Consider the following 26983-nt stretch of genomic DNA (forward strand, 5'->3'; position numbering starts at 1 on the left):
AAAACAGAAAAGAGGAAAGAAGGAGAAGAGGGTGTCTATGTTTCTCAGGAGACAGGTAAGGTGGTATTCCCTTCTCTTCAAGAGAAGGTCTTCCAGTGTCTTTAAGAACTTTCCACAGTTTGTTGTGATCCACACAGTCAAAGGCTTTAGTGTAGTCAAAGAAGCAGAAGTAGATGTTTTTCTGGAATTCCTTTGCTTTCTCTGTGATCCAGCGAATGCTGGCAATTTGATCTCTGGCTCCTCTGCCTTTTCCAAACCCAGCTCATACATCTGGAAGTTCTCATTTAAAATACTGCTAAAGCCTAGCTTGAAGGATTTTGAGCATAACCTTAAAGGCTGTAAACTTTGTTTTAATGGCTGATATAACTAATCTCTCCTTATCATTCTTCATTTTTGAAATGTTCTTTGTTTATTATCTCAGTTAACTTCAGAAAACTTATATTTATTCCTTTGGAAAAAAGCCCAGTGGTGTTTTATCACTATTGCATTAGCTCTATAGGTTACTTGAAATTATCATTTTTACAATACTTAATTCTTCTACCTTGAAACATGTAATTTCTGCTGGAGAAACTTCAAAACAAGACTTGAGTAATCAGTAACTGTTTTTTCCATGAATTAAAGGAGAAGGAAGAATCAAAAGTATTTCTGAGATTCTGGGGCTGGTGACTAAGAGGAGCTTAATATAAGCTGACAGAGTATTGCTAAGGGCTATCAAAAAGAAGGGGGAATTTTTTTCATTGTTACTTTGGAGGACAGAAAAACAGTCAATGTCTCAAAATTACAAGGAGATAGATTCAGCCATTCATACTAAACTATTTCACATAGTAGAGCTCTCAGAAATGAAAAAAAAACAAAACAAAACTGCTGTGTAAGGAGGTAAACCCTTCATTTCTGGAGGTATTCAAGTGAGGGTGGATTATCAAGATGACAGCCCTCCTATTTCTAATAGTCTGTGCTAACTATTTGTTCTCCAAATGACCTTAGTATAGTTGAAACAAGGGGCTGGGATTCATGAAGAAGAAATGTAAAAGAAGATTAGAGTCAAGGATGGACTTTGGGTAGTACTCAAAGGAAGGAGAAAGAGAAGTCAAAAGAAGAGAAAGATATAATTCAAATGATGAATTAAACACCAGGAAAAAATCACAGACCCATGACGATCATGGAGGCCCAAAGACAGGTTGGTTAGTAGTCAGGTGAAACAGGGAAGGTAAGTAAGAGTGACGCTTAGAAAGAGTCACTAGATTCAAAAATAAAGTCCTCGGAGGACCTGGAGACTGAAAGTCCAGTATATCTATTTGACGATAGAGTCATAGTTGAGTGACACTGTGAGTGAGTGAGTCAGGTGATGGCTTATTCATTTCAGGTTGTGCACATTCAAATGTCAAAGTCCAGGCAGTAGAGATTTCGAGATAGAAAGTACAGTAGATCCTGGCACTTGTAACTTTGGCAGTCATGGTTCTGCCCGTTTGTCAGTGACCCGTGATCCAAGGCAGGCAGTGATCTTTAAGTGTTCCCAGCGCATGCACTGGAATCGTATCTGCTGTGAAACTTCTGGGCAGGCGTGAGTCATTTATCTGGAGAGCAAGCCTGGCCAGCTGTCCAACGTCTGTATCACATCGTGGCTTTGTTATTCTCTACTAATCTCTGAACAGTGTGACTGTCATCAAGTGGCAGGAACTCTCCTTCATAGCTCCAGGCAAGTTTCATGGATAATGTTGCTATTAAGCTGAAGTACGATGACAAATTACTTTAGTTCAGTTGACCCTTGAACAATGGGGTTTAGAGGCACCAACACTCCTTGAAGTAGAAAATCTTAATATAATTTAAGTGGACCTTTGGTATCTGCAGTTCCTCCATATCGTAATTCCACACCCATAGATTCCATCAACCATGGATCATGTAGGGCTATATTATTTACTAATGTAAAAAAAAAATCCATGTGTAAGTGGACCCATGCTGTTCAAACCATGTTGTTTAAGGGTTAACTGTACTTTATGAAACCAAAGTGTCTGAAAACATCACCATAAGGTTTCGGATATTCTTTCCATTTTTTGAAGGTAATCATATGTGAGTGATACAGCAGTGTGATTTTTGAAGCTCTCAGGGCACATTTCTTAAAATTATTAAGATTCTGATTATTGGAAGAGGTGAGACATCATTATAGAAGAAAGTTCTCTCAAGAAATGAGACAGCTGGTTTTTAGCCTAAAGAAACAAGAATTTGAGCCTAGAGAAAGCAGAATTTGGAAAGAAGAATAAAGTCTGATGTCTCAGACTGATTTCCCCAGAGAGCAGACATCAGAAAAATAGTGTCTGCATGTACTTTATTGGGGACTATAATCTGAAGAAGGAGGGGTAAAAGAGTGAAGCAGTGAGAAGCTGCACACGGTGACTTATTGGGTTGCTTGATCCCATGGACCTCTTGATAATCCATATAATGGGCATCTTGGGATGGCCAGTGCAGGGTGAGAAGGGAGGAAGCATTTATTCATCAGCTGGCATCCGCCACTAGTCAGAAAACACCCCAGGAGGCCTGAACACCCCAGCACTCTGGGATGTACTTGTGAGGATCCTGAGGGGTGCCTGCAGGGTCCCAAGCCATAGTGAAAAGAGGTAAGTTCTAGGATGGGAGGCAGGAGGGGCTGGCAGATTGTCTCCATGTGCCACCGGCTGGACCCCTGAGAGAACTGGTCACCACAGTGGTGGCCGGAACAAAACACAAGTGGAGGCTGGAAGAAAAGTCTGAAGTGGTGAATGGGCAGTGCCTGACCCAAGATGTTCATGGTGTAAGAAGGTGTATGCTGGTATGAGCAGAATGATAAGAAAACTCAGACCAGGTCCTGGCTCCTCTAACGGAACAAAGGTGCCGGGTGCTCTTATAGGAATGAGGATGCTGTGTTAGGAATAAGTATTTGATATAAGCAGAGAAGAGCTGTCAAAACTACTGGGAAGGGCAGACAGAAAGAATGGTGGGGTAGTAGGTTCCTCTGATGCCAAGCATTATGGACTTGTAATTCTTTGCATTTTCTGAAGAGTGCCGTCACCCTAAAAGCAGGATCTGCTGGTAATCCAGGGGTGGGCTGGTATGGGGCATCCTGCAGAGTTTGGATGGGAAGGTCATCAGAGTGGTGGGGAAGGCAGCACAGAAGCAGCTGATCAGAGAACAAAGAGTGGATATGACAAAGTAAAGCCAAGGTACCCACGTAGAGGGGGGTCAGGGTACCCACGCAGACGGGTGTCTGTGCGAGTGTGAGCGGAGCGGAATTTCCCTGGTGGTCCAGCGGTTAAGACTCTGCACTTTCAGGGCTGAGGGCCTGGTTCAGTTTCTGGTCTGGGAACTAAGATCCCACAAGCCGTGTGACAGCGCCACAGTAATAAATGAATGCAAGGAAAGGAGGCATCGTGAAGGCGGAACAGAGCCCTCTGCTGATGACGAAGTCTAGAGTACACGCAGTGCTGTGAGGCGAGGACGTGAGAGTCTCGGTCCTGCAGGAAATTGAGTAATATGGTTGCAGACGGTGCCATAGAAGGAGCTGAGAAGGAAATGAGGAGACTGACGTGGTCCCTGAAGTTGCCTGGGACAGAATAAATGGTATTAGATGATACTGATAATGATTTGGAGGTGGTTAAGATGGTGGACACTGAAGCTGGAGCTCCAATACTTTGGCTGCCTGATGTGAACAGTTGACTCACTGGAAAAGACCTGATGCTGGGGAAGATAGAAGGCAGAAGAAAAGAGCAACAGAGGATGAGATAGTTGGATGGCATCACTGAGTTGATAGATGTGAACTTGCGCAAAGTCTGAGAGATGGTAAGGGACAGGGAGGCCTGGCTTGCTGCAGTCCATGGGGTCGCAGAGAGTCAGACATGTCTTGGCAACTGAACATCAGCAATAATAAGACAGTGGCACTAGAGGCTCCAGATGAGAGTACATAGAGGAAGCCTGTTGGAACCAGTGTGTTTTGAGATTTCATCATAAGAGTTTAAGGAGCCAGCGTATTAATGAGCAATCAAGGCAGCTGCTGAAGTTTGAAAACAAAGCAAGATTTGCTTCAGTGAAGGCTGTCACGAGCTCTGTTTCTTTAGGGTGTACTGGAGAGATGGGTGGAGATTTCCACTTTTACTTAACACACTGGGTATTATTTGAATGTGCCAGCAGAAGCCTGCACAGCTCTTGTAATGAAAAAGAATGAAAGGGACAAAATTAGTCAAGGCCAAAAATAGAATTCAAGCCCACAGAAAACAAACACTTGTCCACCACCCTTGACTCCACAGCTGAACAGAACAGGCAGTGGGATGGTTTCATTATGCTTCCCAACATTCATCTTCATGAAATCAACTTAAACCATGTGACCCCATTAACACAAAGAACAAAGGGAAGTACTTCAGAAAGATGGAGAGATATATAACCTGGGGTAAATGTTTAACATGCCACACACAGAGATCCAGCCACATGTTATTGGCAGTTGGGTTTTTTTTTTTGCCCTTCAGGTTTCCAGGAAGGAGTATACCCCACTCCGTCTGTGCCTTCATCCCAACTGCCCACTCGACAAGAGGTCCCGGAAGGCATCCATGTCACACACAGAGAAGGTGACAGCAAGTAATGATCATAATAGCTACCATGATTGAATGCCTTCTTTGTGCATGGTTTAGGCTCAATACTCTATATAGTTTATCCTAGTTAGTCATTAAAACAACTGTGAGTGGGTGATATTAACTCTATTTTGAAGACTGGGAGGTACAGGGCTGCTGAGGGATTCAGCAGTGTCCTCGGGGCACAAGGCTCCTTCATGCTTCTGCTCTGCCCTCTTTAGTGATAGGATTTACACACACACACACACACACACACACACACACACCGCCCCCCAGTCTGTGTCTGTGTTCAAGCAGGAAGAAGCAGCAGAAGAGGTAGTACCAGCAAGGCTCCATTTATCTTGTATTGCCCAGAACTCGTGTACCGTTCCAGGGATCATGTCGATCACAGACAACAGAGTCCACTTCAGCTGGTTTAAACAGCAAGGGGTTCCTTAAGTTATACAGAAAGTCTTAAATCATTGGGGAGGGCTGAAAAGACTTCAGCCAAACTCAGGAAGCCACCATAGAACTGGGCCATCAAGGGAGCTGCTGCCTCTTCCATAAACAGACAGTGGCTGAATTAAGAGGCCACCTCCTCCGACAGGAAGCCAGTGCCAGTCATGAGCTCAAGGCACCCACGACAACCAGGAAGCAAGTCAATCAGAAAACACCCTTCCAGCACTCGCTCCCAGACTAGGCCAGTTCTGCCGAGACCCAGGCCAAGCAAGAGATGCTCAAAACTCTTCTCTTGCTCCCCACTGAATTCAAATCCCAAACAAATGCTCATGGTCCTCTCTCCATGTGACTTAGTTCTGAATCAAGAAAAAAAATGATCAATAAAACTAAATTCATGCATGGAGTTCCAGCTGCTATGGTAGTTGAGGACTCTGCAAGTTGAGTGTTTTGGTTTTCTAATCTCTGTAGCTGAGGCAAGAAAGAGAGAAAAGTGTAGGAATGGAGGCTGAATGTGACAGGCCATTGTATTGTAAGCTGTTACAGAAAAACTTGAATGAACTTTTGGCCAACCCAATATTAGCCACAATTGTTCTGAAAGTTGGGAAAGCTGATATAGGCACAGTCATCCTTCCCTTATTCCATTTGAGGCATCCTTGCCACATATATCATCTCATTTAATCCTATCTCAAGCTTTCACTTTATAGGCAAGGAAGCAGAGGCTCATAAAGTTTAAATAATAATGTTCAACATCTTTCATAACCTATAATGGAATATAACCTGCAAACAATAACTGAATCACTATGTTACACACCTGAAACTAATGCAATGTTGCAAATCAACAAACTGCAACAAATAAAAACATTTAAAGTAATAATATTCCAGAAGGTAGCAGAATCCAGATTTTTGAACTAAAGTTCACGTTCCACTATCCTCATGTGGTAGAATTTACATGCTTGCTTTGTTGAAACTAAACACCACGTTATTCTTAATTCCTTTGTTCTGATTATGAATCCCTGGCTTTCAAAGAGCTGTAGAGACCAGGTGCTCTCTGGTCCCCAAACCTTGCTTCAACAATTTTCTTCCTTGGTTTTGTTATTTTTTTTAACAGGTAAGAAGTGGGATTTATTTAGAGAGAAACACACGCCACAGAGTGCGGGCCATCTCGGGAGAGTGTAGCCTCAAAATATGGCATGGTTAGTTAATTTCATTGACTAATGGGTAGGAGGATTGTTCCAACTATTTCAGAGAAGGGGCGGGGATTTCCAGGAACTGGGTCACAGCCCACTTTTTGGTCTTCTGATACTTGGCCCCAGAACTGTCATGGCATCCAGCGGTTTTCTTAATTCCTTGAGTAGCTTGATCCTGTGGACCACCTGAGAAGCTCAGTGGCATGTGTATCAGGACTGTGTGAGGTGAGAAAGGAGAAACAGTATCCATCAGAATCCTAAGAGTCATCCCACGAGACACTGTCCTTTCCAGAACATTGTTCTACTCATATCCAGCCACCCTTTCAGCCCCACATCAAGCACTTCTCCACCAACACTTCCCCAGTCTTCCCGCCAAAACGTAGTCCTATTTTTTTCCAACTCTCCCACATATTTTCTTTGTGCCGCCCCTCAAACATTTCCCACAATCAACATATATTACCACCCTGTTCGTATTGCAACTTCTTCGAAGACAAGAATGATGACCTTCATCTCTATTGTTCTTTTAAGCTTCTGGCACAGTGCAGGGGTGTGGAGAGGACTCATTGGATGATGATGGAGAAATGAATAAACTTCCCCAGGGAGCTGCTCTCTTCTGTAGCGTATTGGCTCATCTGTATCCGGGGAATGATAAATTCAATTGCTCTAGTATTCTAAGGTTTTTAAGTAGCAAAACTTTTCTCCATCACCACCATCCATCTGGTTTCTCCCATAATAAGCCCTCATCAGTTAATGTAACAGAATATTTTGCATGTTTATTTGTTTTTAACATTTTTCAAATGAACTTAAGAGAGAGCTTGCTCCTTGGAAGAAAAGTTCTGACCAACCTAGACAGCTTATTAAAAAGCAGAGACATTACTTTGCCAACAAAGATCCGTCTAGTCAAAGCTATGGCTTTTCCAGTAGTCATGTATGGATGTGAGAGTTGGACTATAAAGAAAGCTGAGTGCTGAAAAATTGATGCTTTTGAACTGTGGTATTGGACTCTTGAGAGTCCCTTGGACTGCAAGGAGATCCAACCAGTCCATCCTAAAGGAGATCAGTCCTGAATATTCACTGGAAGGACTGATGCTGAAGCTGAAGCTCCAATATTTTGGCCACCTGATGTGAAGAACTGACTCATTGGAAAGACCCTGATGCTGGGAAAGATTGAAGGCAGAAGGAGAAGGGGACAGCAGAGGATGAGATGGCCGGATGGCATCACTGACTCATTGGATATGAGTTTGAGTAAGCTCCAGGAATTGGTGATGGACAGGGAGGCTGGCGTGCTGCAGTCCATGGGGTCGCAAAGAGTCAGACATGACTGAGTGACGGAACTGAATAAAGAGCAGGAGTATATCTTTGGTTTTTTTTTTTGTTGTTGTTGTTGAAGTATGGTTGATTGACAATGTTGTGTTAGTTTCTGGTGTAAGCAAAGTGATATACACAGATACATACATATATATTCTTTTACATACTCTTTTCCATTATAGGTTATTATAAGATGTAGAGTATAGCTCCCTGTGTTACACAGTAGGACCTTGTTGTTCATCTGTTTTACATACAATAGTTTATACCTGCTAATTACAAGCTTCTAATTTATTCCTCCCCCTCCCCTTCCCCTTGTAGTAACCATAAATTTGCATGATGCTATTTTGGGGAGGGGGCATGCAGCACGGAGTGTGGAATCTTAGTTCCCCCACCAGGGATTGAACCTACTGTGCGTGGGAAGCTCAGAGTCTTAACCACTGGACCGCCAGGGAAGTCCCCGGTAACCATAAGTTTGTTTTCTATGTGTGTGAGTCTGTTTCTGTTTTGTAAATAAGTTCATTTGTACTGTATTTTAGCGCTAGCTTTGGCAGCACATATACTAAAATTGCATCAGATTTTAGATTCCACAGATAAGTGATATCATATGATCTTTGTCTTTCTCTGTCTGACTTACTTCACATAGTGTAATAATCTCTCAGCAGGACTACGTCTTTGGAGTGAAAATGAGTTCATTTTCTCTTTGGAACAACTACACTGGGACAATTTTTATACTAGTTTGGGTATTTGCCATAAGTAAGAATTCACTGGGCCAAAAAGAGTGGAACAAAGCATGATCATAATAGTAAAAGCATCAAGGAGTCTTCCACGCTCTACGTCTAATCCATTCAATTTCCTGCTAAAGTAGAATTCCTCGCATCGCTGTCAGCCCTTCAGGTCAGCACAGAGCAGCAGTCTCCTTTATCTCTTCTGCAGACTTCCCACTTTGGAACTCCCAAAGAGTGGCCAGCAGTGACCAAGACGGGTTCTCTTCTGCTGTGTGGCTCATGAAACTGGAAGGCTGGCCGCGTGCTTCTGGTTGCCATGGAAATGACCAGGGCCACTGGCCTTCCGAAAACGGAAAAGAACAGCAAGTGCAAGAAGAGGCATTCCGTGCTTCCTGCCCGGCAGATTACACCAGCTGTCAAGCCTGAGTGAAGGATCAGTCCGGGCGTGGAGGCGACAACCTGGCCCTGGAACTCTGAGATGTAAGTCCTTTCTCTGCTCTTTTTTGAAAAGCCTATCTAGCTTAACAGTTTTTAACAGCTTCAGATTTCTGCTGCATGGCAGGCAAGTTCTGTAACGTTTGAAGAGCCACCATCAGCACCACCTTTTTCTGCAGTGTTTGAGTTTCCTGAATATAACGCACACTTATGAGTCACTTTCACCGTGAAACTCCTTTAAGCTTCCGGGCATGTGAATTGCTTTTTACTGAGATTCTCTTTCGTTTCAAAGGAAATGTTTTCAGAACATCAAGCAAAGAATGAAATGGTCTTCTCATTATTCCCTAAATAGATAGACTCACTTAGGTCAATATTATGTAACAGATATCTCCGTGGAATCTGGGCTTCTTGTTTCTATTTTTAAGATCTGGCGAAAATTAAAAAAAAAAAATGAACAACAAAAAAATCCAGCTATATTTCCTGTTGCTCTTTAATGCTAAATAAGAACTCAGTGAAAGAGGTATGTGTTATATCGCCTTTCCTTATCGTGATCACAAGCAGAACTGGGAACTCTCAAAACATTGGTTTTTATTTTCTTTGCTCTGTTTTTATCTAATAATGTTATATTTATCTAATGGTGTTATATTTACTGTTTATTTACACACTATTCATTAGAAAACATAGGAAGACAAGAAGAAATCGAATTTAGATGAGCCTCAACATTTAGATCGGTTAACTTTTTAAAAAATTGGTCCCTGTATTCAAAAGTGAAACAAACATGATAAATACTATAGCAAAAGGCAACAGGCTTACAGGGATGTCTTAGTCAAAACCAGTAATCCTTACACAGTTCTACATATATTTTGTTGTTTCATAAATATGTTTGGGGGAGTTTCTTAGCAAAACGTGTGTTGGTGCATATTGAGGAAAGGAAATGTTTCAAAAGAACTGGGCATAATATTCATAAAAACCTGTCCTTAAAAACTACCAAAAATATCAGACCTCTTTTGCTTGAATTTTTTTTTTTTTAATGAAAAGAGTGATCTTTGGGAAGTTTTTTAACTTTTATTTTTATACCAAATGATTCAATGTAATGCATTATTTAAAATAATGTTTGAAAGGGAAAAAAGATTTCACATCATATTTTTGACAGAAATTGGGCATTTTCTGACAAGAACAGGTCCAATGAAGCATCTGTGGAAATGAATGCTTCTCAACAGCTGGTGTGGATCTCTCATATCTTCTTTTTCACATCAGTATTTTAATTTCTTAAACCCAGTATACTATCTACCTTTAAAATTCAGGGTCTGTGGAATTTCCTGGTGGTTCAGTGGTTAATTAAGACTTGGCCCTCTCACTGCCAGGGGCCTGGGTTCAACCCCTGGTTGGGGAACCAAGATCCCACAAGCCATGTGGTGTGGACAGAAGAAACAAGTCAGGCTGCAGTGGATCGTGCCTCTGTGTCCGTGGTCGGAAGAGACCATCCCCCAGTTTCCCATGGCTCTGTGATCAGGGCCCAGAGGCGCTGAGCTGAAGCACAGCGATCAGATTAGCTGAGTGCACACCAAGTCATTTGGGCCACCCAGGTGGCACCGTTGGTAAAGAACCCACCTGTCAATGCAGGAGATGTAAGAGACAGGGGTTCGATCCTGGGTCAGGAAAGACCTCCTGGAGGAGGACATGGCCACCCACTCCAGTATCCTTGCCTGGAGAATCCCATGGACAGAGGACCCTGGCAGGCCATAGTCCATAGCATCACAGAGAGTCAGACACGACAGAAGCGACTTACCACGCATACAGGCATACCAAGCCATTTACAGGAAAGGCTTGAGGGGTTTGCAACCGTTGGTTAATTAACTCTCACAAGAACCTGTGTCAATTAGAAAACTGCATATTTTAGTTAAGACTGCCTATTGGCTCACTCTCTAGAAGTCTTTGTCCCATGTTCCCTAACCATGTCAGAAGAAGTAGCATTCAACCAACATTGACCTTTAACTTAAAGATCTAATTTACAAGTGTCTTCTTAAAAAAAAAAAAAGTGTTCTGATGCTTGTGCATAATGGAACTCTCTTTTTTCCTTTTGTTTCCCATTCATTTAGCTTGAGGTTTCTATACACACTTGAGGTTAAAGGCCACAGAATCTAGGAATGGAATCTGAGGTACGGGATGTCATGTGAGTAGGAACTTGACCCTGGGATGGAAAATAGGACTGTCATTTCCATCATGACTCCCTAGAGTATATGTGGCTCTCTGGGTTCAAATCTTAGCTATTTCCTTCTGTCTCTGTGACTTTGACCATGCTATGTAACCTCTCTGTGTTTCTGATAATGAAAATAGGGTCATAATATCTACTTTTAAGATTATTGCAAGGATCAAATGATATGAGACATGCAATAATACTTCAAACAGTACCTGGCACCAAAAGAAGCACTTATTATTATTATTAATATTAATATTAAGGAAACATGTAGTTCCTAATTTCAGTCATTTTTCAACAACATGTAACTCCCACATTTCTTATTTGAAAGTACATTGCCTCTTATCAATGACCGTTTTCTGTATTTAGCTAGTTTAACCCTGGGGACACAGGGCTGAGGGGCAGTAAAGGTTTGTGTGTGCATGTCAGTCACTCAGTCATGTCCAACTCTGCGACCGCATGGACTATAGCCCACCAGGCTCCTCTGTCCATGGGATTCTCCAAGCAAGATACTGGGGTGGGTTGCCATTTCCTTCTCCAGGGGATCTTCCCCATCCAGGGATCAAACCTGTGTCTCCTGCATCCCTTGCACTGGCAGGCAGATTCTTTACCACTGCACCACCCAGGAAGCCCAAAGTTTTGTGTAGTAAAATGTTAGTAATAACATCTCTTCTTCATCTAGCAGTCTGGACTTCCTTAGGAGTCAAGTAGCATACATTTGAAGAGTTAAATTTGAGGTGTCTGTTAGATATTCAGGTAGAGCTATCAAGTTAAGAGGCTGGATACATAAGCGTGAAGCTCAAGGGAGGATTTGGGAGCTGGATAATGATCAGTATATAGATAATACTGAAATCAGGGGTCAGGGGTCAGCATGCAATCTCCAAGGGAGTGGATATACATAGAGAAGAGAGCCAGGTACTGAGCGAGGGGTATGCAACAATATCATGGAAGGAAAGAAGATGCTAGCCAGGTACTGAGAAGGAGTGACTGTCGAGGTGGCAAGAAAAACAGGGGCATGCAACAGAAAGGAAGAACAGAAGGGTCTTTGCCCAGGAAGGAGGGAGTGGGCAACCATATCAAATGCTAGTGAGCAGTCAGGCAAAACGAGACGAGGAAATTAACCATTGGCTTTGACAGATTGGGGAATGGGCGTCATTGGGAACCTGATGACAACCGTTTCAGTGGGGTCTCCCTAAGGCCAGCCTGATTAGGGTGCCTTAAAGCCTGACAAACAAGCCCTGAGCCTTCTGTGTGACTATGATTTGCTTGTACAAGCTGGGTGTCTCCTCTGTGGTTTACTGAGGTAGACCTGTAAGAGGCTGGAGGCAGGCAAGGACTGTCATCTGTGAATCTAGTCCACCAAAGATTCGTGAAAGACGTGAAGACAGTTCAAGAGATGAGGGTGGTTTCATGTGTGTGTGTGTGTGTGTGCGTGCGTGCACTCAGTCGTGTCCAGCTCTTTGCCACCCTGTGGACTGTAGCCTGTCAGGCTCCTCTGTCCATGGGATTTCCCAGACAAGAATACTGGAGTGGGCAGCCACTTCCTTCTCCAGGGGATCTTTCCAACCCAGGGATAGAACCCATATCTCCTGCATCTCCTCCATCAGCAGGCAGATACTTTACCACTGAGCCACCATCAGCAGATAAGAAATAGAGAGCACTTCTGACACGGGGCATCATAAGCAGTATGAGGTAGCATCACACACACACACACACACACACACACACGCGCGCGCGCACGCACACACCTACGCACACACGTCAGGACTTGTTCTAACGGTTTTCCCCAATGCCTCTTCTTTCCATGTGTGACCTGTTTCCCATTAAAGGACCGCTTCTCATTTGCGTCTCTGAAACGCCTGGTCTCCCAGGTCAGTAAGGAAGCCAGGATCTTCTCCAAGGCCAGGAGCTCTTTAGGAGCCCTTTGGAGTGATGCTGAGTCACCATTTCATGGATGTTCTGTTTGACCCAAATTGTGTTGCCCAGTCTATCCACTGGAGCCCTGTTCTTGTCACAAAAATAATCTTCCGTGAGTCATCAATGAGATCAGTAGGCATTCTTTTCATATAAAAGTCTCATTTTAGAAGTGTTTTAGACTTACAGGGAAGTTGTGATGCTAGCACAGAGTTCCCATGTACCCAACGACCAGTCTCCCCTTTTATTAGCATCTTACACTGCTGTGGTATACATTTGTCACCATTAATGAACCAATATTAATGCATTATTATTAACTAACATCCATATTTTATTCAGATTTTTTAAAATATCCAATGTCCTTTTTCTGTTCCAGGATCTCACATTACCTTTAGTTGTAGACATGTAAAAACTCTTTAAAATCTTCCAAGAAAGCAACAAATTTCAAATTGCCATTGGTTCCAATATTTGTAACTAAAACCACTGAAGGAAAAATTTAACCCTTAACTTTTCTGAAATCTAATCATTGAATGCAGATGAAAGGAAAAAGCTTAAGGCTTTTAAGGAGATAGTTTAAAATATTTTATGGGGCTATAATAATGTACAACTGTTAACTGAAAGCCCTGAATCCCTTTTTACTGTTCTGGAAGCAGGTAATTAAAATATTAAAGGTCTACCAGCATTGTTTGTTTCTCATCTCCTAGCAAAGGGATTACTCTGACTTATTTTCCTGGCAACCTCCTGCTCATATAATACAGGCCCGGTAATTTGAGCAAAGCTCTTCCCATGTTAGTTTTACAAGACTGGATGCTTAAATGTTAGATTGTGGGGAAGTTTGCAACAGGCTTCTTATAATCCTTCAACCAAAAGCAATTAAGGCAATAGTTTCTGATGCCCACAAATATCTATGAGATCAATATATACTCAACGCTGACTCTACTCATGTTTCCCTTTGGTCTGTGGAGTGAGGTGGAAGGGTAGCGATCTGGGGCCCTGGTTTGGGGCTCATGATCCCCATCTGAGGTGACTGTGTTTTGTCCTGTGTCTCCATCAGATTCACAGAAATGTTCCAAGGCAACTGCAAACCTAGAGGATGCTTCCTGGTAAAGTCGCAAGAGGTTGGGGTTGCCTGTTGGGACTTATTCCAGATGTCATTCGATGGCCTTCAAGGAGACTCAGAGGCAAGACATAGGATATTGAGCTCAACTACACCCACTCTTTCACTAATACACAAAAGTTCATCATGCTTCCTCTGTCATGGCTGGGCCATACACTGAAATTCACTCTGAGATGGACTTTGCTTGCTGATTTGATCATATGCTACACTCCACAATTCTAGGAGGCAAAGGTAAAAGAGGAAGCAAAGGATGAATACATGCACTCTGACTTGGCTAATGTAGGGATGCACTTGAATAATACAAGTGTTTGTGGAGGGCCTCCAAGTGTCAGGCACCAGGGATTGGGAAACCAAGGTCAACCAGAAGACCAGGGCTTTGTCACATCAGAGATCTGACTTACACAACATACCAATAGCGATGGGTCCAGCATTTAACAGGCAAAGCGTGGGTGAAATCAACATTCAGTTAAGCTCAGTGCTTTCAAAACATAAAATGCCTATTTTCAGTTAGCTCTTAATTATCTCAGACTAGAAGCTTTTGCTGGAGAATCTCAGGGATGGAGAAGCCTGGTGGGCTGCCGTCTGTGGGGTCGCACAGAGTCAGACACAACTGAAGCGACTTAGCAGCAGCAGCAGCAGCAGCAAAAGCTTTTGAGAACATTAGTTCATTTCTATCATTAAACACATTTATCTGAAAGCAGCAATCCAAGTGATACTTGAAGAGATCCTGGCTTCACCAACCAGTGGGCACAAATAAGGCTAAATTAACACTAATTGCTTATATTTGATTGGCTTATGTTCCCACCTTCCTGATACAGGTCCTTACCTCCTTCCCACCACCATGTCTACACAATGAAGTCTCCTCTAATCACTTCTTGGGGTCCCCAGGATTGCCTTGCCTGTGTTCCCAAATGGTCCTTTCATGTGCTTCTGTCACTGTTGGCTGTTAACTGTCCCATGCTGCTGCCAAGGGGCTCCCTGCTGATTCACTTCCCAGAGAGCAGAGTCCAGGAGCATCCCAGTGAGCCTTCCAGGAGGGGCCACATGATGCTGCCTGCCCCTCACCCCTCACCATGCCAGACCTGGGCTACCCTCAGTGCAGAAGTGGGGAGAATGCCCCTGTCCCCCGCCTCTATGCCCCACATCTCAGAGCTCTTGAGAGCTGTCCAGGCAACATCTGCCTACAGCTCCACTGGACTCAGCCCACGGCTTTAACTAGTCTGGGTTAAGAAGACTGAGCATGAAAGAATTGATGCTTTCAAACTGGGGTGCTGGAGAAGACTCTTGAGAGTCCCTTGGACTGAAAGGAATCAAACCAGTCAGCAATAGTTGAGGTCCTACTGTATAATCCTAAAGAGAAACCGGTCCCGTCAGAGTCACAGTGACCCAGTCTTCTGGCCCTCATGATGAGCTATGTAAACCTCCGTGGAAGGGAAATGATTTTTGTCAACAGAGACCGTACAAGGTGGTGACTTCAGAATCACTTGGGAGGACGTGTGAAAACTGAGTGACTCGTCCGACGGACAGGGTGTGTGCCGTGGTAGAATGTGAAGAAGAAGAGGCAACACTTATCCCAGTAAGGAAACATTGGGGAGAAACCCAAATGACCTTCAACATTGTAAGCTTTGAGATATTAAACACTAAGCATATCATTCCTCTGTCTGATACCATCTTACATCGTGTTTACATAGTGTTTATCTCTAACCTGCTTCCTGCACTGCACTTGTGGACCAGAGCCAAGGGAAAGGAAAATGCTGAAAATCTTTTTTTTTTTTTCCCAAAAACTCCTTCCCAAGGTTCTTCACCTAAAGCCTTCATCCAGCATCTCTGTGAGAATCTCATCCACTTATCACACAGCAGCCAACATTTCCCCTCTGGCCTCCATGGGCAGAGTGGAGTCACAGCCACAAACAAGTGGGAAGTGGGCCTGAGATCAGGTGGCCACGGGGTTCTAGACAAGAGTCTCACCCCACACTTCTCCTGTGCTGCTATTTATCCCTTGCTCTCCCTCTAACAAGGAGCAAGGTAGGGATAAGGCTTAAAGCGCCATCCCCTTGAGCAAGAATGTGTTTATTTGAATCTATATTAAGACTTACCTGGAGTGCTGCGGTCCATGGGATTGCAAAGAGTCAGACACAGCTTAGGGAGTGAACACCAACAAAATGATTTTCGACCCTTATATGAGAGTTGGTTTTTAGCACCGGGCACTTGAGTTTGAGTAAACTCCGGGAGTTGGTGATGGATAGGGAGGCCTGGCGTACTGCAGTCCATGGGATCGCAAAGAGTCGGATACGACTGAGCGACTGAACTGAACCTGGAAAGAGTGGATGGACAGGAATCAAGATGAAGGCACAGCAAGGGGACAGCAGGGCGGGAGCCTCGGCCTCCTCCCCACCTCCTCAACCCCACCCTCTTGGTTCTCTCTACCCCTCAAGGACTCCAGATATTGAAATAAATTTACCTGGAGAGCTTGGAGTTAGAAGGAGTCAGCAAATGGAGAGAGATAAACCATCAAAGAAAACACAAGTGAAATGTGTTTTTCACGTAGAACTCATTGTCCTCTCATCTCTGCTTTCGTAATTCAGTCTCCACCTGGCACCTCCACGAACTTCCATAAACACAGATCTACCCAGGTCGCCCCTGCTCACAAACCCTCAGCTTCTCACTTTTGTTGCTTGCAAGGACCTCCAAAGAGGGTGTGTATATATACAAGCCAGTGAGGTGAAAGTGTTAATCATTCAATCATATCAGACTCTTTGTGACCCCGTGTACTGTAGCCCACTACGTTCCTCTATCTGTGGAATTCTTCAGGCAAGAATACTGGAGTGGGTCGTCATGTTGTTCTCCAGGGGATCTTCCTGACTCAAGGATCAAACTCAGGTCTCCTGCATTGCAGGCAGATTCTTTACTGACTGGGCCACCGGGGAAGCCATTTTCATTTTTCATCTCAAACATGTAAAAGTCCATTCTTTTTGTGTATTGTTTACAATGTAAATAATGTAAGTGTGGTATTTCTAAAATCTTTAAAAATTATTATCTGTCGGGAAGGGTTCTTATTGAAGGAATGAAGATCAGAAGAGTTTGGAGACCAAACCCGTTAGCTTGGTTGGCACAGTCCCAGCCTCATTCCTAGCCTCATGACCTAAAGACACGCCAAGTACTCTAGACTGAGATTTTGCTGAAATTACTTTTCTGTCTTCATCATCTCAGCTTTTGTTATGCCAGCCTCTCTCTTCTCAGTCCAGACATCACCATTTCTTCCTGCCCAACACTTGATCTGTGTTTTTAATTAGCACTCACCAGTCACTTCACTTTACAGTTAGTTTCCCAGCTGTTTGTTCCCATAGTACATGCAATGTTCCTTGAGGAACCCATTAAGCCCCTGTGGTAAGTGAGGCCATCTTGCCACTGTCTGTGTCAGCAGTGGGCACCCTTCTGATAAAACAACTCCAGAGTGTGGGTACATCTCTCCCTTTATGGGACACACCCAAGATTCCAAAGTGTCTCCTTTTCTGGAATTTTTCTCATTTTCACCACCTTCAAATCTTAGAGGATTTTTGCAGGGACACCCTCTAGGGATGGCATTCGGGACAAACATCCTTGCCTAGATCTCCAAGTCCTGCATCCAAGTGGTTTTCTTTGGACACCCAGACACTGGATCTCTCTGCCATGCTGCCATTCAGATTCATATTTCAGGCCGTCTGCTTCTTACTGGAGCATCTCATCTGTGTCTGGTTCTCCTGCTTCTCCAGTTTCTTCAATTGAGTCTTTTTCTTAAGTTGCCTTTCCGCTTAAAAAAAAAAAAACCACTCCTAATTTCAAATTAAACTTACTTCTGAATTAAAATTTGAGATCACTCTTCAGTTTTAATTGCTGTAAGGATTTGGAGAACATTACTCTGCATTCCCACAGTCATTTTTCTTGTCTTTTGTGTTTGTTAAGACTATAGAATTCAAAACATCGTTATTCATGACATTTCAAATCTGTTTTCAGGAAAATGGTCCAATGCTATCCTCCCACTGACACACTATCTCCTTACTAGTAATATTTTCGTATAAACAAAACTAGTCCAGTTTGAAACGTTCCTTTTGGAGCCAAGTATAAACATTATCTAAATTTTGGGTGTAATCCTAGATTGAGGAGGAATCTCTGTGGAATTTGTTTTGAAGTTACTGATGTCTGTATCTGCTCAATTCAGGAGTCTTTGCTTTCGTGCATCTAGCTGTTCATATTAATTGCACTCAGGATTTCTCCAACTGCAATATAAAAATGATATTTGCATGAAGTCTGAATAGGAGCTCTGGTTTCTGGACATGTTCAGTGATTCCATGATCAAAGCGTTAATGGTCATACATGGTTTTCAGCCTCTTGCCTGAAAGGTTTAGGTGGACTGACACCTCCTGAGCTTTTGTCATGGTTGCATAAAGTCTTTCTTTGTGTCTTACAACCTAGGTGTGGTCAGTAACTTTTAGTAACTTTTAGTGCCCACCAATACCCATATTCTCCTCTCCCTTCCCGGCACAGTGCTGGGCATCATTTCCAAGCTGCATACAGTCAGGTGGCTCAGTTCTGGCCCATGTGGCTCAGTTCTGGCCCATGAAATGTGGGCAGAAAATACTGTGGAGGACCTGTGGACCCTAGAAGTTAGCATTAAAAAGAAATAAAGCCTGAGTCCCTGAATGACTGTGTGGAGCCAAGTAAACCCTCCTTATGCCTTTAATGGCATTAGACTGTAATGTAAGGAAGAAATTAACCTTTATTCTGGTTTCACCATGCATTTGTTCATTTGTGGGCAGATTCTAGCATGGCATAAAAAGATGGGCACAAATAGATCCCATGCCCCCACCCTCCCTATGTCCCTGCCCCTAGGGTTGTGGAGGGGGTTCATGTCAGGAGACAGCAGGCAAGTCTCAGCGATGCAGTGAGCACGGGAAAGGCTGGGACACTGAGAAAGTGATGTGTCAGAACAAGTCAGAGGACTCCAGCCCCACAGGACCCCTCACCGCCCTCTCCTACTGCTGCCCGAGTTTCCTCCTGCCGTCTGGTCAAGGCTGTGGTTTCTCCAGTGGTCATGTTTGGATGTGAGGGTGGACCATGAGCACTGAAGAATTGATGCTTTTGAACTGTGGTATTGGAGAAGACTCTTGAGAGTCCCTTGGACTGCAAGGAGATCCAATCAGACCACCCTAAAGGAGATCAGTCCTGAATACTCATCGGAAGGACTGATGCTGAAGCTCCAATACTTTGGCCACCTGATGCAAAGAACTGACTCATTGGAAAAGACCCTAGTGCTGGGAAAGAGTGAAGGCAGGAGGAGAAGGGGACAACAGAGGATTAGATGGCTGGATGGCATCACCGACTCAATGGACATGAGTTTGAGCAAGCTCCGGGAGATGGTGAAAGACAGGGAAGCCTGGCGTGCTGCAGTGCATGGGGTCACAAAGAGTTGGACACGACTGAGCGACTGAACTGAACTGAACTGACTGCTACTCCTGCCGTCTTCATAAACTGTCCATCTCTCTATCCTACTTTTGGATTATAAAAGTCCTGATCACCCTATGCTAATTACATTGATAATTTTCCTTTTATCTTTTCCATTCAAGAAATATTCCTCTAATCAGATATTACCTCCCCTATGAATTCAGCCACCCCCAGGGAGTCCCAGTGCAGACTGAGTATCCCATAAAAACTGTGGTTATAATTATTATCACATGACACTGTGACTGTTGGTTCAGGGTGTCCTTGACTAGGGTGTAACCCCTTGACAGAGCTCATATTGGCTTTATTTTCTCCACTTCTAGCACAGTGCCAGCACAAAGCAAGTGCTCAACACATGTTTATTGAGCGAACGAAAAAAGAAAGCATAGTTTATCGAATGTCAGTGCACCAAGACTCCTTCAACTGCTTATATAGAAATCCCAATTCAGGCTGGCTTGAATAGGAAAAAAGTGTGGCTCACATCTTTTTCTAAAACATCAAGAAAGAATGTCACTATCCCATGTGCCACACCTACTGAGTCAGTGCTCTGGAGCCCCTGAGCTGCAACGACTGAGTCCACGCAGCTGGAGCCTGTGCCCCTCCGCAAGAGACGCCGTCAAAGTGAGATGCCTACGTGCTGCAACTAGAGAGCCGCCCTGTCCTCTGCATCCGGAGAAAGCCGCTGTGCACAACGAAGCCTACCGCAGCCGAAAATAAAATAAAGCGTATTTTTAAAAAAGAAAGAATGTCAGGCATGGCTTGATCTGGGTGCTGGGAAAAAAAAAAAAAGATTGTTAGGAATATCTTTCCACTTCTTTTTTTTTTTTTTTCTTTCCACTTCTTATCTCTGTTTTTCTCTGGGTTGGCTTCACTCTCAAGCTCACCCCTTCTGGACACTTGGCAGTTGCCAATAGATCCATGGTTCCCTTCTACAAGTTCAGCAGCCTGCAGAGAAAACCATCCTTCCCACAGTGCCACCTCCACTATGAGTAGAGGCAGATCAAGCGGCAGGGGTAGGGACTTGTCGGCAGGTCCAGTGGCTAAGACTCTGCACTTCCGGTGCAGGGGGACCAGGTTCGATCCCCGGTCAGGGAACCAGACCCCACAGGTGGCAACTAAGACCTGGCACAGGAACATAAATAAATGTCAAAGGGCAGGGGCAGGGCGATGGGACACACTTGCCCCCATTCAACTCATGCCAGTCTGGAACCTACCCCCAAATTAATAGTGGAAAAGAGTCTGCCTGCAATGCCGCAGACGAGGGTTCAGTTCCTGGGTTGGGAAGATCCCCTGGAGGAGGGCATGGCAACTCACTCCAGTATTCTTGCCTGGAGAATCCCAAGGACAGAGGAGCCTGGCAGGCCGCAGTGCAAGGGGTCACAAAGAGTCAGACACGACTGAGCGACTGAGCACACACAAATAGATAATAATACACAGTGAAAGTCGGGTGCTCACAATCCACAGCCAAGAAACCTAAAGAAAGAAACCCATGGTAAGACTGAAGAAGAACAATGTCCACATAGCATCTTTGAGGAATCCATGTAAACCCGCTACCAGGGACACTTGGCCCACTCTGTGCCCCTTCATGAGGCCCCATGCATCTGGCCTCCTTGGTCTGGCCTTCAAGCTCCCTGATCTCCAGAAGGCAGGGCCCCTGCTGAGGCCTGGCCAGGTCCTTGACTGCTGGGAAGTTGCTTACAAATCCCTTTGGGGATCTCCAGCCCAACTCGTTCCGGGAAATCCATGTTCTTCTCCTGTCTTCAGTTCAGTTCAGTTCAGTCACTCAGTCGTGTCTGACTCTGCGACCCCATGGACTGCAGCATGCCAGGCCTCCCTGTCCATTACCAACTCCCAGAGTTTACTCAAACTCATGTCCATCAAGTCGATGATGCCATCCAACCATCTCAACCTCTGTTGTCCCCTTCTCCTCCCACCTTCAATCTTTCCCAGAATCAGGGACTTTTCAAATCAGTCAGTTCTTACCCCTGTCTTTTTCCAGGGCTGCCTCTGATCAGTATCAACACTTAAAAGAATGATGTCGATACTTTGTCGCCAGGTTTCAGCTGATGGATCAATGCCCCTCCCTTCCTTTCCCTCCAAGGCTGGGAGCAAAGCAGGCCAGTGGTGCTGGCGTCAGCATTCCTAGTCCAGGGATGACGGGGTTTCTGGAACATGAAGTCCTAGAAACCTGCAGTGGAATCTGGGACAGATCATCATCTAAAATTGTCTTGTAATTAATAAATTATGCACTGTTCCTTACTAAGTGGGGTACTTACCATCACATTGCAACACAGTTTAAAACCGTTAAGCTTCTTGTTCAGGGAGAATTGTGGCTCTACACATTGCTCAAACTCTTTCTTTTGCTACAAAATGAACTAACGAATAAATCCTTTAAGAAAACCATGTGAAATATAGATACTACTCCTGCTGCGATTCATGCGGTCCCAAAGAGTCGGACAGGACTGAGCGACTGAAATGAACTGAATTGAAACGATGTAAACAGGCAGAAAACAGGTCTGAGAACTTGCAGTAAAACAACATACTCTGATATGGATGCATGTGTAAGGTGCATGCACACAAGGAGAGTCTGGTGATCCACAAGGTAAAATGGCAGAAGGGACACAGTTAACAAGAGTATGTTGAATCTGTGTATTAAACATATTACTCAGCCATAAAAAAAAGAATGAAATAATGCCATTCGCAGCAACGTGGATGGACCTAGAGACTGATGTGGGGCTTCCCTGGTAGCTAAGCTGGTAAAGAATCCACCTGCAATTCAGGAGACCCTGGTTTGATTCCTGGGTCAGGAAGATCTGCAGGAGAAGGGATAGGCTACCCACTCCAGTGTTCTTGGGCTTCCCTGGTGGCTAAGCCGGTAAAGAATCTACCTGCAATGAGGGAGACCTGGGCTCAGTCCCTGAGTTGGGAAGATCCCCTGGAGAAGGGAAAGGCTACCCATTCCAGTATTCTGGCCTGGAGAATTCCATGGACTGTGTAGTCCATGGGTAGCAAAGAGTCAGACACAACTGAGTGACTTTCACTTACTTTCAGAGAATGGTGTACTGAGTGAAGTAAGTTAGAGAAAGACAAATATATGATATCGCTTATATGTGGAATCTAAAAAAATGGTATAAACGAACCCATTTACAAAGCAGGAATAGAGTCACAGATGTACAAAACAAACATGATGACTAAGGCGTGAGGGAGGGATAATTTGGGATATTGGGATCGACATTTATACACTATTACACATGAAACATGTAGTTAATAAGGACCTACTTTACAGCACAGGGAACACTTCCCAGCACTCTGTAATGACCTATATGGGAATAGAATCTAAACAAGAGTGGATACATGCACAAGCATGACTGAGTCACGTTTCTATACAGCAGAAACTAACCCAACATTGCAAATCAACTAAAGTCCAGTCAAAGTTAATTTTAAAAAATGTTTGAAAAATCCACTTTTAGAAAGGAGAAAAACACTCTTATACTTTTAAAAAAAGTAAGACTCAAATTCTGTGCCAACTTCAAAATAAACACAAAGCACTATCACATGTCTTATCTGGTTTCCTGAATGGACTCTTAGCTTGCCTGTCTGCTATGATCCTACATCTGTGTGTATCTTCAGGAGTTCAGTTCAGTCGCTCAGTCATGTCCGACTCTTTGCGACCCCATGGACTGCAGCACGCCAGGCCTCCCTGTCCATCACTAACTCCCGGAGTCCACCCAAACCCATGTCCGTTGAGTCGGTGATGCCATCCAACCAATTCATCCTCTGTCGTCCCCTTCTCCTCCTGCCTTCAATCTTTCTTAGCATCAGGGTCTTTTCCAAGGAGTCAGTTTTTCACATCTGGTGGCCAAAGTATTGGACTTTCACCTTCAGCATCAGTCCTTGCAATGAACACCCAAGACTGATTTACTTTAGGATGGACTGGTTGGATCTCCTTTCAGTCCAAGGGAGTCTCAAGAGTCTTCAACTCCACAGTTCAAAAGCATCAATTCTTCTGTGCTCAGCTTTCTTTATAGTCCAACTCTCACATCCATACATGACCACTGGGAAAACCATAACCTTGACTAGACAGACCTTTGGTGACAAAGGTCTCTGCTTTTTAATATGCTGTCTACTAGCTTCCCTGCTAGCTCAGTTGATCCCTGGGTTGGGAAGTTCCCATGGAGAAGGAAATGGCAACCCACTCCAGTACTCTTGCCTGGAAAATTACATGGATGGAGGAGCCTGGTAGGCTACAGTTCACGGGATTGCAAAGAGTCGGACACGACTGAGCAACTTCACTGACTGACTGACTAGGTTGGTCATAACTTTCCTTCCAAGGAGTGACTTCCTTAGTTCAGCCTTCTTTGTCTTCCTCTTTTGCATAGGAGCCCTTGGGGGCAAGACCCAGGTCATGCTTCTTTTTGCATCTTCTGCTTGGCCTTACTTGACCCCTGCCTTTGCCTCCTTCCCTTTCCTATCCTTTGGTCCTCACACGCAGGCCGGGCCCACCTTGGGCATTGGAAGCAGAATCAAGTCCCATAGAACTCTTTGCTCATTTTCTCATTCTGTGCTGTATCCCCAGGGCTAGCAAAGTGCCTGCCACCTGGGAAACTCCCCGTGAGCAATTGTTGGATGGACGGATGGATGACATCATGACTGCTGTGAACCAATGTCTCGCCTCTGGTTCAGGTTTACTTGGCTGAGACGATTTGTTATCTCCTCACCCTCATTCCAGCTCCTGCTGATGGACTTGTGCTGCCTGTGAACCTGCCCTGGCATTTCTAGCTCTGTCCCCCTTGGATTTCACACTGACCTGCGCTGCCTTCTTGTAGCTTCATCTTGCTCCCTAAGGGGTGCGGGTCAGCCTAGCTCCCTTCCTGCTGTCACCATCTTCTCTGGACACATGTTTAACACCCACCCCCCACCGGGCACTGACTTCCCATCGGTGTCTCCTTAGCACTCTTCCTGCGGGAGCCGTCACCAGATCCTGTTCAGAGGTCTCATTCCCAGCCTTTTGCCGTGCCCACCGCCATATGTATATATGCACTGAATTATATTGTTTTCTCTCTTTGGTCATCAGCTAAGTCAGGGGAAATTTACTAATTTTTGAAAACCTGAAATCTGGTGTCCTATTTCACAACGTGTCATTTCAATCACACCATAAAAGAAGACCACACACACATCAATTAAACGCCAGGCACCCATAGGGCATTTTCACCCAAATTGGACATCGGGGTTGCTCTTTCAATTCAGCTTGCATTCCTACCTTATTTAGATCATTTAACAGTGTTTACATAGTGTTTCTCATTTTGGAGAAATCAGTTCATAGGACTTCCCTAGAGGTACAGTGGATAGAAATCACCTGCAAATGCAGGGGACATGGGTTTGATCCCTGGTCTGGGAAGAGCCCACATGCCGCTGAGCAACCAAACCTACGTGCCGCAACTACTGAGCCTGCGAACTCGAGCCTGTGCTTGGCAAGTGAAGCCACGGCAACAAGACGCCTGAGCACTGGAAGGAGGAGTATCCACCACCAGCCACAACTAGAGAAAGCCGACGCAGCAGCAAAGACCCAGTGCAAGCAACTGAAAAATCAAAAAATTTTAAAAATCAATTGATGAGGTTTGTTTGGGGGAAAGGAGTCGGTAAATTGAGACCCCTGTGATGAATTGCTGTGCAATGGGTCTTTTCCTTGTCTAGTGACACAGTTAATGTGGACTACAATCCTGGTCTCGGAGACCAGGAAAATATGAACAGTCATATAAACAGATTGATGAGAGGGAGGGGAGCATGTTTGTCTAGTTAGAAATTGAAGTTTACCATTAACTGTTTCATCATCGGTATGCATGCTCTGTTAACAGATAGCATGTGGGTAGCTGATTCCAACAAGAAACCGTTTGTCTCCTGAATTCCAGGAAGTCAGATATTGAGGGGGAGGAGGGAACATGTGTGCTTAAGTGGGTAAGACAGACATTCTGTACCGATAACGGGATGTTTGGAGGATGTGTAGCCTCCAATCACACCAATTCTCCGTCCACAGACAGGATGCAGTAAGTCTCCTTTCCCGGGAACTGCTCTTTGCTTGCTTGTTGGCATGTTTATCTCACCACCAACAGACACCACCGGGAGTTTTCCAGCTCACTTTTTCAGATTTCAGGGGCCTGGTTGTTGCCCTCCCTCCACCCCCACCCCAGGCTCTTAGAAAAGAGCATGCCCTGAGCTTGGGCTCCTAGCATCACCTGCCTTTGCTGGAACTGCAAGTGAGAAACTTTACGACGTGTTATTTAGGGGGTTCCTTTTTTCCCCAGAAGCTGCTCATTTCTAAGGAGAGGCTGTGATAACAAAACTGCGTATTTTCTTTCAGGTGAGTTTCGATGAATCGGCTCATGAAGGGGAACCTGGCCAGCCCACGCTGAGATGAGAATGGCACCTCCTTCTGGGCACAGCTTCTTTCTGATCAGCGCGCTGGGCGTCTTTGCACTTGACTGCTTCACCAGGGCTCAGAGGAACGGCACACTCATTTTCACCAAGGAAAACACCATTCGGAAGTGCATCTGCTCAGCAGACGTCCGGGACTGTGACTACAGTTTGGCCAACCTGATGTGCAGCTGTAAAACCATGCTGCCTCTTGCTGTCGAGCAAACGAGCTACAGTGACCGTCTGACCATCTGGTTCACAGACACGTCTGCGCTGGGGCTTCTGCTGAACTTCACGCTGGTCCGGGACCTGAAGCTTTCCCTATGCAGTACCAACACTCTCCCCACTGAGTACCTGGCTGTTTGCGGTCTGGAGAGGCTTCGGGTCAGCATGGAGGCCAAGCATCCCTCCCCTGAACAGAGTTTACTCATCCACGACGGTAGGGAGAGCGAATCCAGAGAGAAGCCCACGTTGTTACAGCAAGGCTGGCAAACCTGTACGTATATCTCCTTCTTAGATACGGCACTGTTCAACAGGGTGTCCACCTTAAAATCATACAGTGTTGCAAACTCTGCTAGCCTGGCCAACAACTTCCCCTACTTTTCCCACCTTAAAACCTTCCCAATTCTAAACAACAAAAGCTATGTTGTCACGTTCATTTACTAACATCATAGCTGTGCCCATCCTCCAGGGACTTTGGCACCTGCTGGATCATCTCAACAAGGGATCTGTGAACAAGGTCATGGGTATTCCTAGCCTCAACTTCACCTCTCCCCCAGCCTCCTTTCACACAGAGCCAGCCTGCTCCACCCTTGCCTGGCCCTGGGAAAACAAAATAAAAATAATCAAAAAAACCTACTTGATTCAGTCTAGAAGCATATGTTGGGGGCCAGCTAGAGGCTAGGTTTTTGCTACTAAGGGAGGGTAGGGAAGTGTCAAATCAGTGCACCTCAAGGACTGCTTAGTGGAGCTCAGCAGAGGGGATGAACCCTAAAGAAAGGGTCTTCCAGGACTTCCCTGGTGATGCAGTGGTTGAGACTTGCCTGTCAATGCAGGGGGTGCCAGTTCGATCCCTGGTCAGGGAACTAAGATCCCACATGCCTCATGGCCAAAAAACCAAAATATAAAACAGAAGCAATGTGTAACAAATTCAATAAAGACTTTTAAAAAATGAAAGAGAA

General features: G+C 44.7%; 1 protein-coding gene across 4 annotated transcripts; it reads left to right on the top strand.

The window, feature by feature from the left end:
- Positions 1-26983, top strand: C27H21orf62 (chromosome 27 C21orf62 homolog). Of its 4 annotated transcripts, XM_043448872.1 has the most exons (4): positions 1-55; positions 8188-8730; positions 10785-10858; positions 25750-26972. In XM_043448872.1, the coding sequence occupies exon 4, from the start codon at positions 25803-25805 to the stop codon at positions 26466-26468; it is 666 nt and encodes a 221-aa protein (XP_043304807.1). In that variant the 5' UTR covers positions 1-55; positions 8188-8730; positions 10785-10858; positions 25750-25802; the 3' UTR covers positions 26469-26972. The 4 variants fall into 4 exon arrangements, with proteins under 4 accessions (XP_043304807.1, XP_043304808.1, XP_043304806.1 ...); XM_043448873.1 differs by lacking the exon at positions 10785-10858 and having other exon boundaries at positions 25750-26983; XM_043448871.1 differs by lacking the exons at positions 1-55; positions 8188-8730; positions 10785-10858 and adding an exon at positions 25310-25435.

The sequence above is a fragment of the Cervus canadensis genome, chromosome 27, assembly GCF_019320065.1.
Source record: "Cervus canadensis isolate Bull #8, Minnesota chromosome 27, ASM1932006v1, whole genome shotgun sequence".
NCBI lineage: Eukaryota > Metazoa > Chordata > Mammalia > Artiodactyla > Cervidae > Cervus > Cervus canadensis.

What these genes read in the sequence shown, in the direction of transcription:
- C27H21orf62 (XM_043448873.1), top strand. Translation starts at nt 25,803, where the DNA reads ATGAGAATGGCACCTCCTTCTGGGCACAGCTTCTTTCTGATCAGCGCG.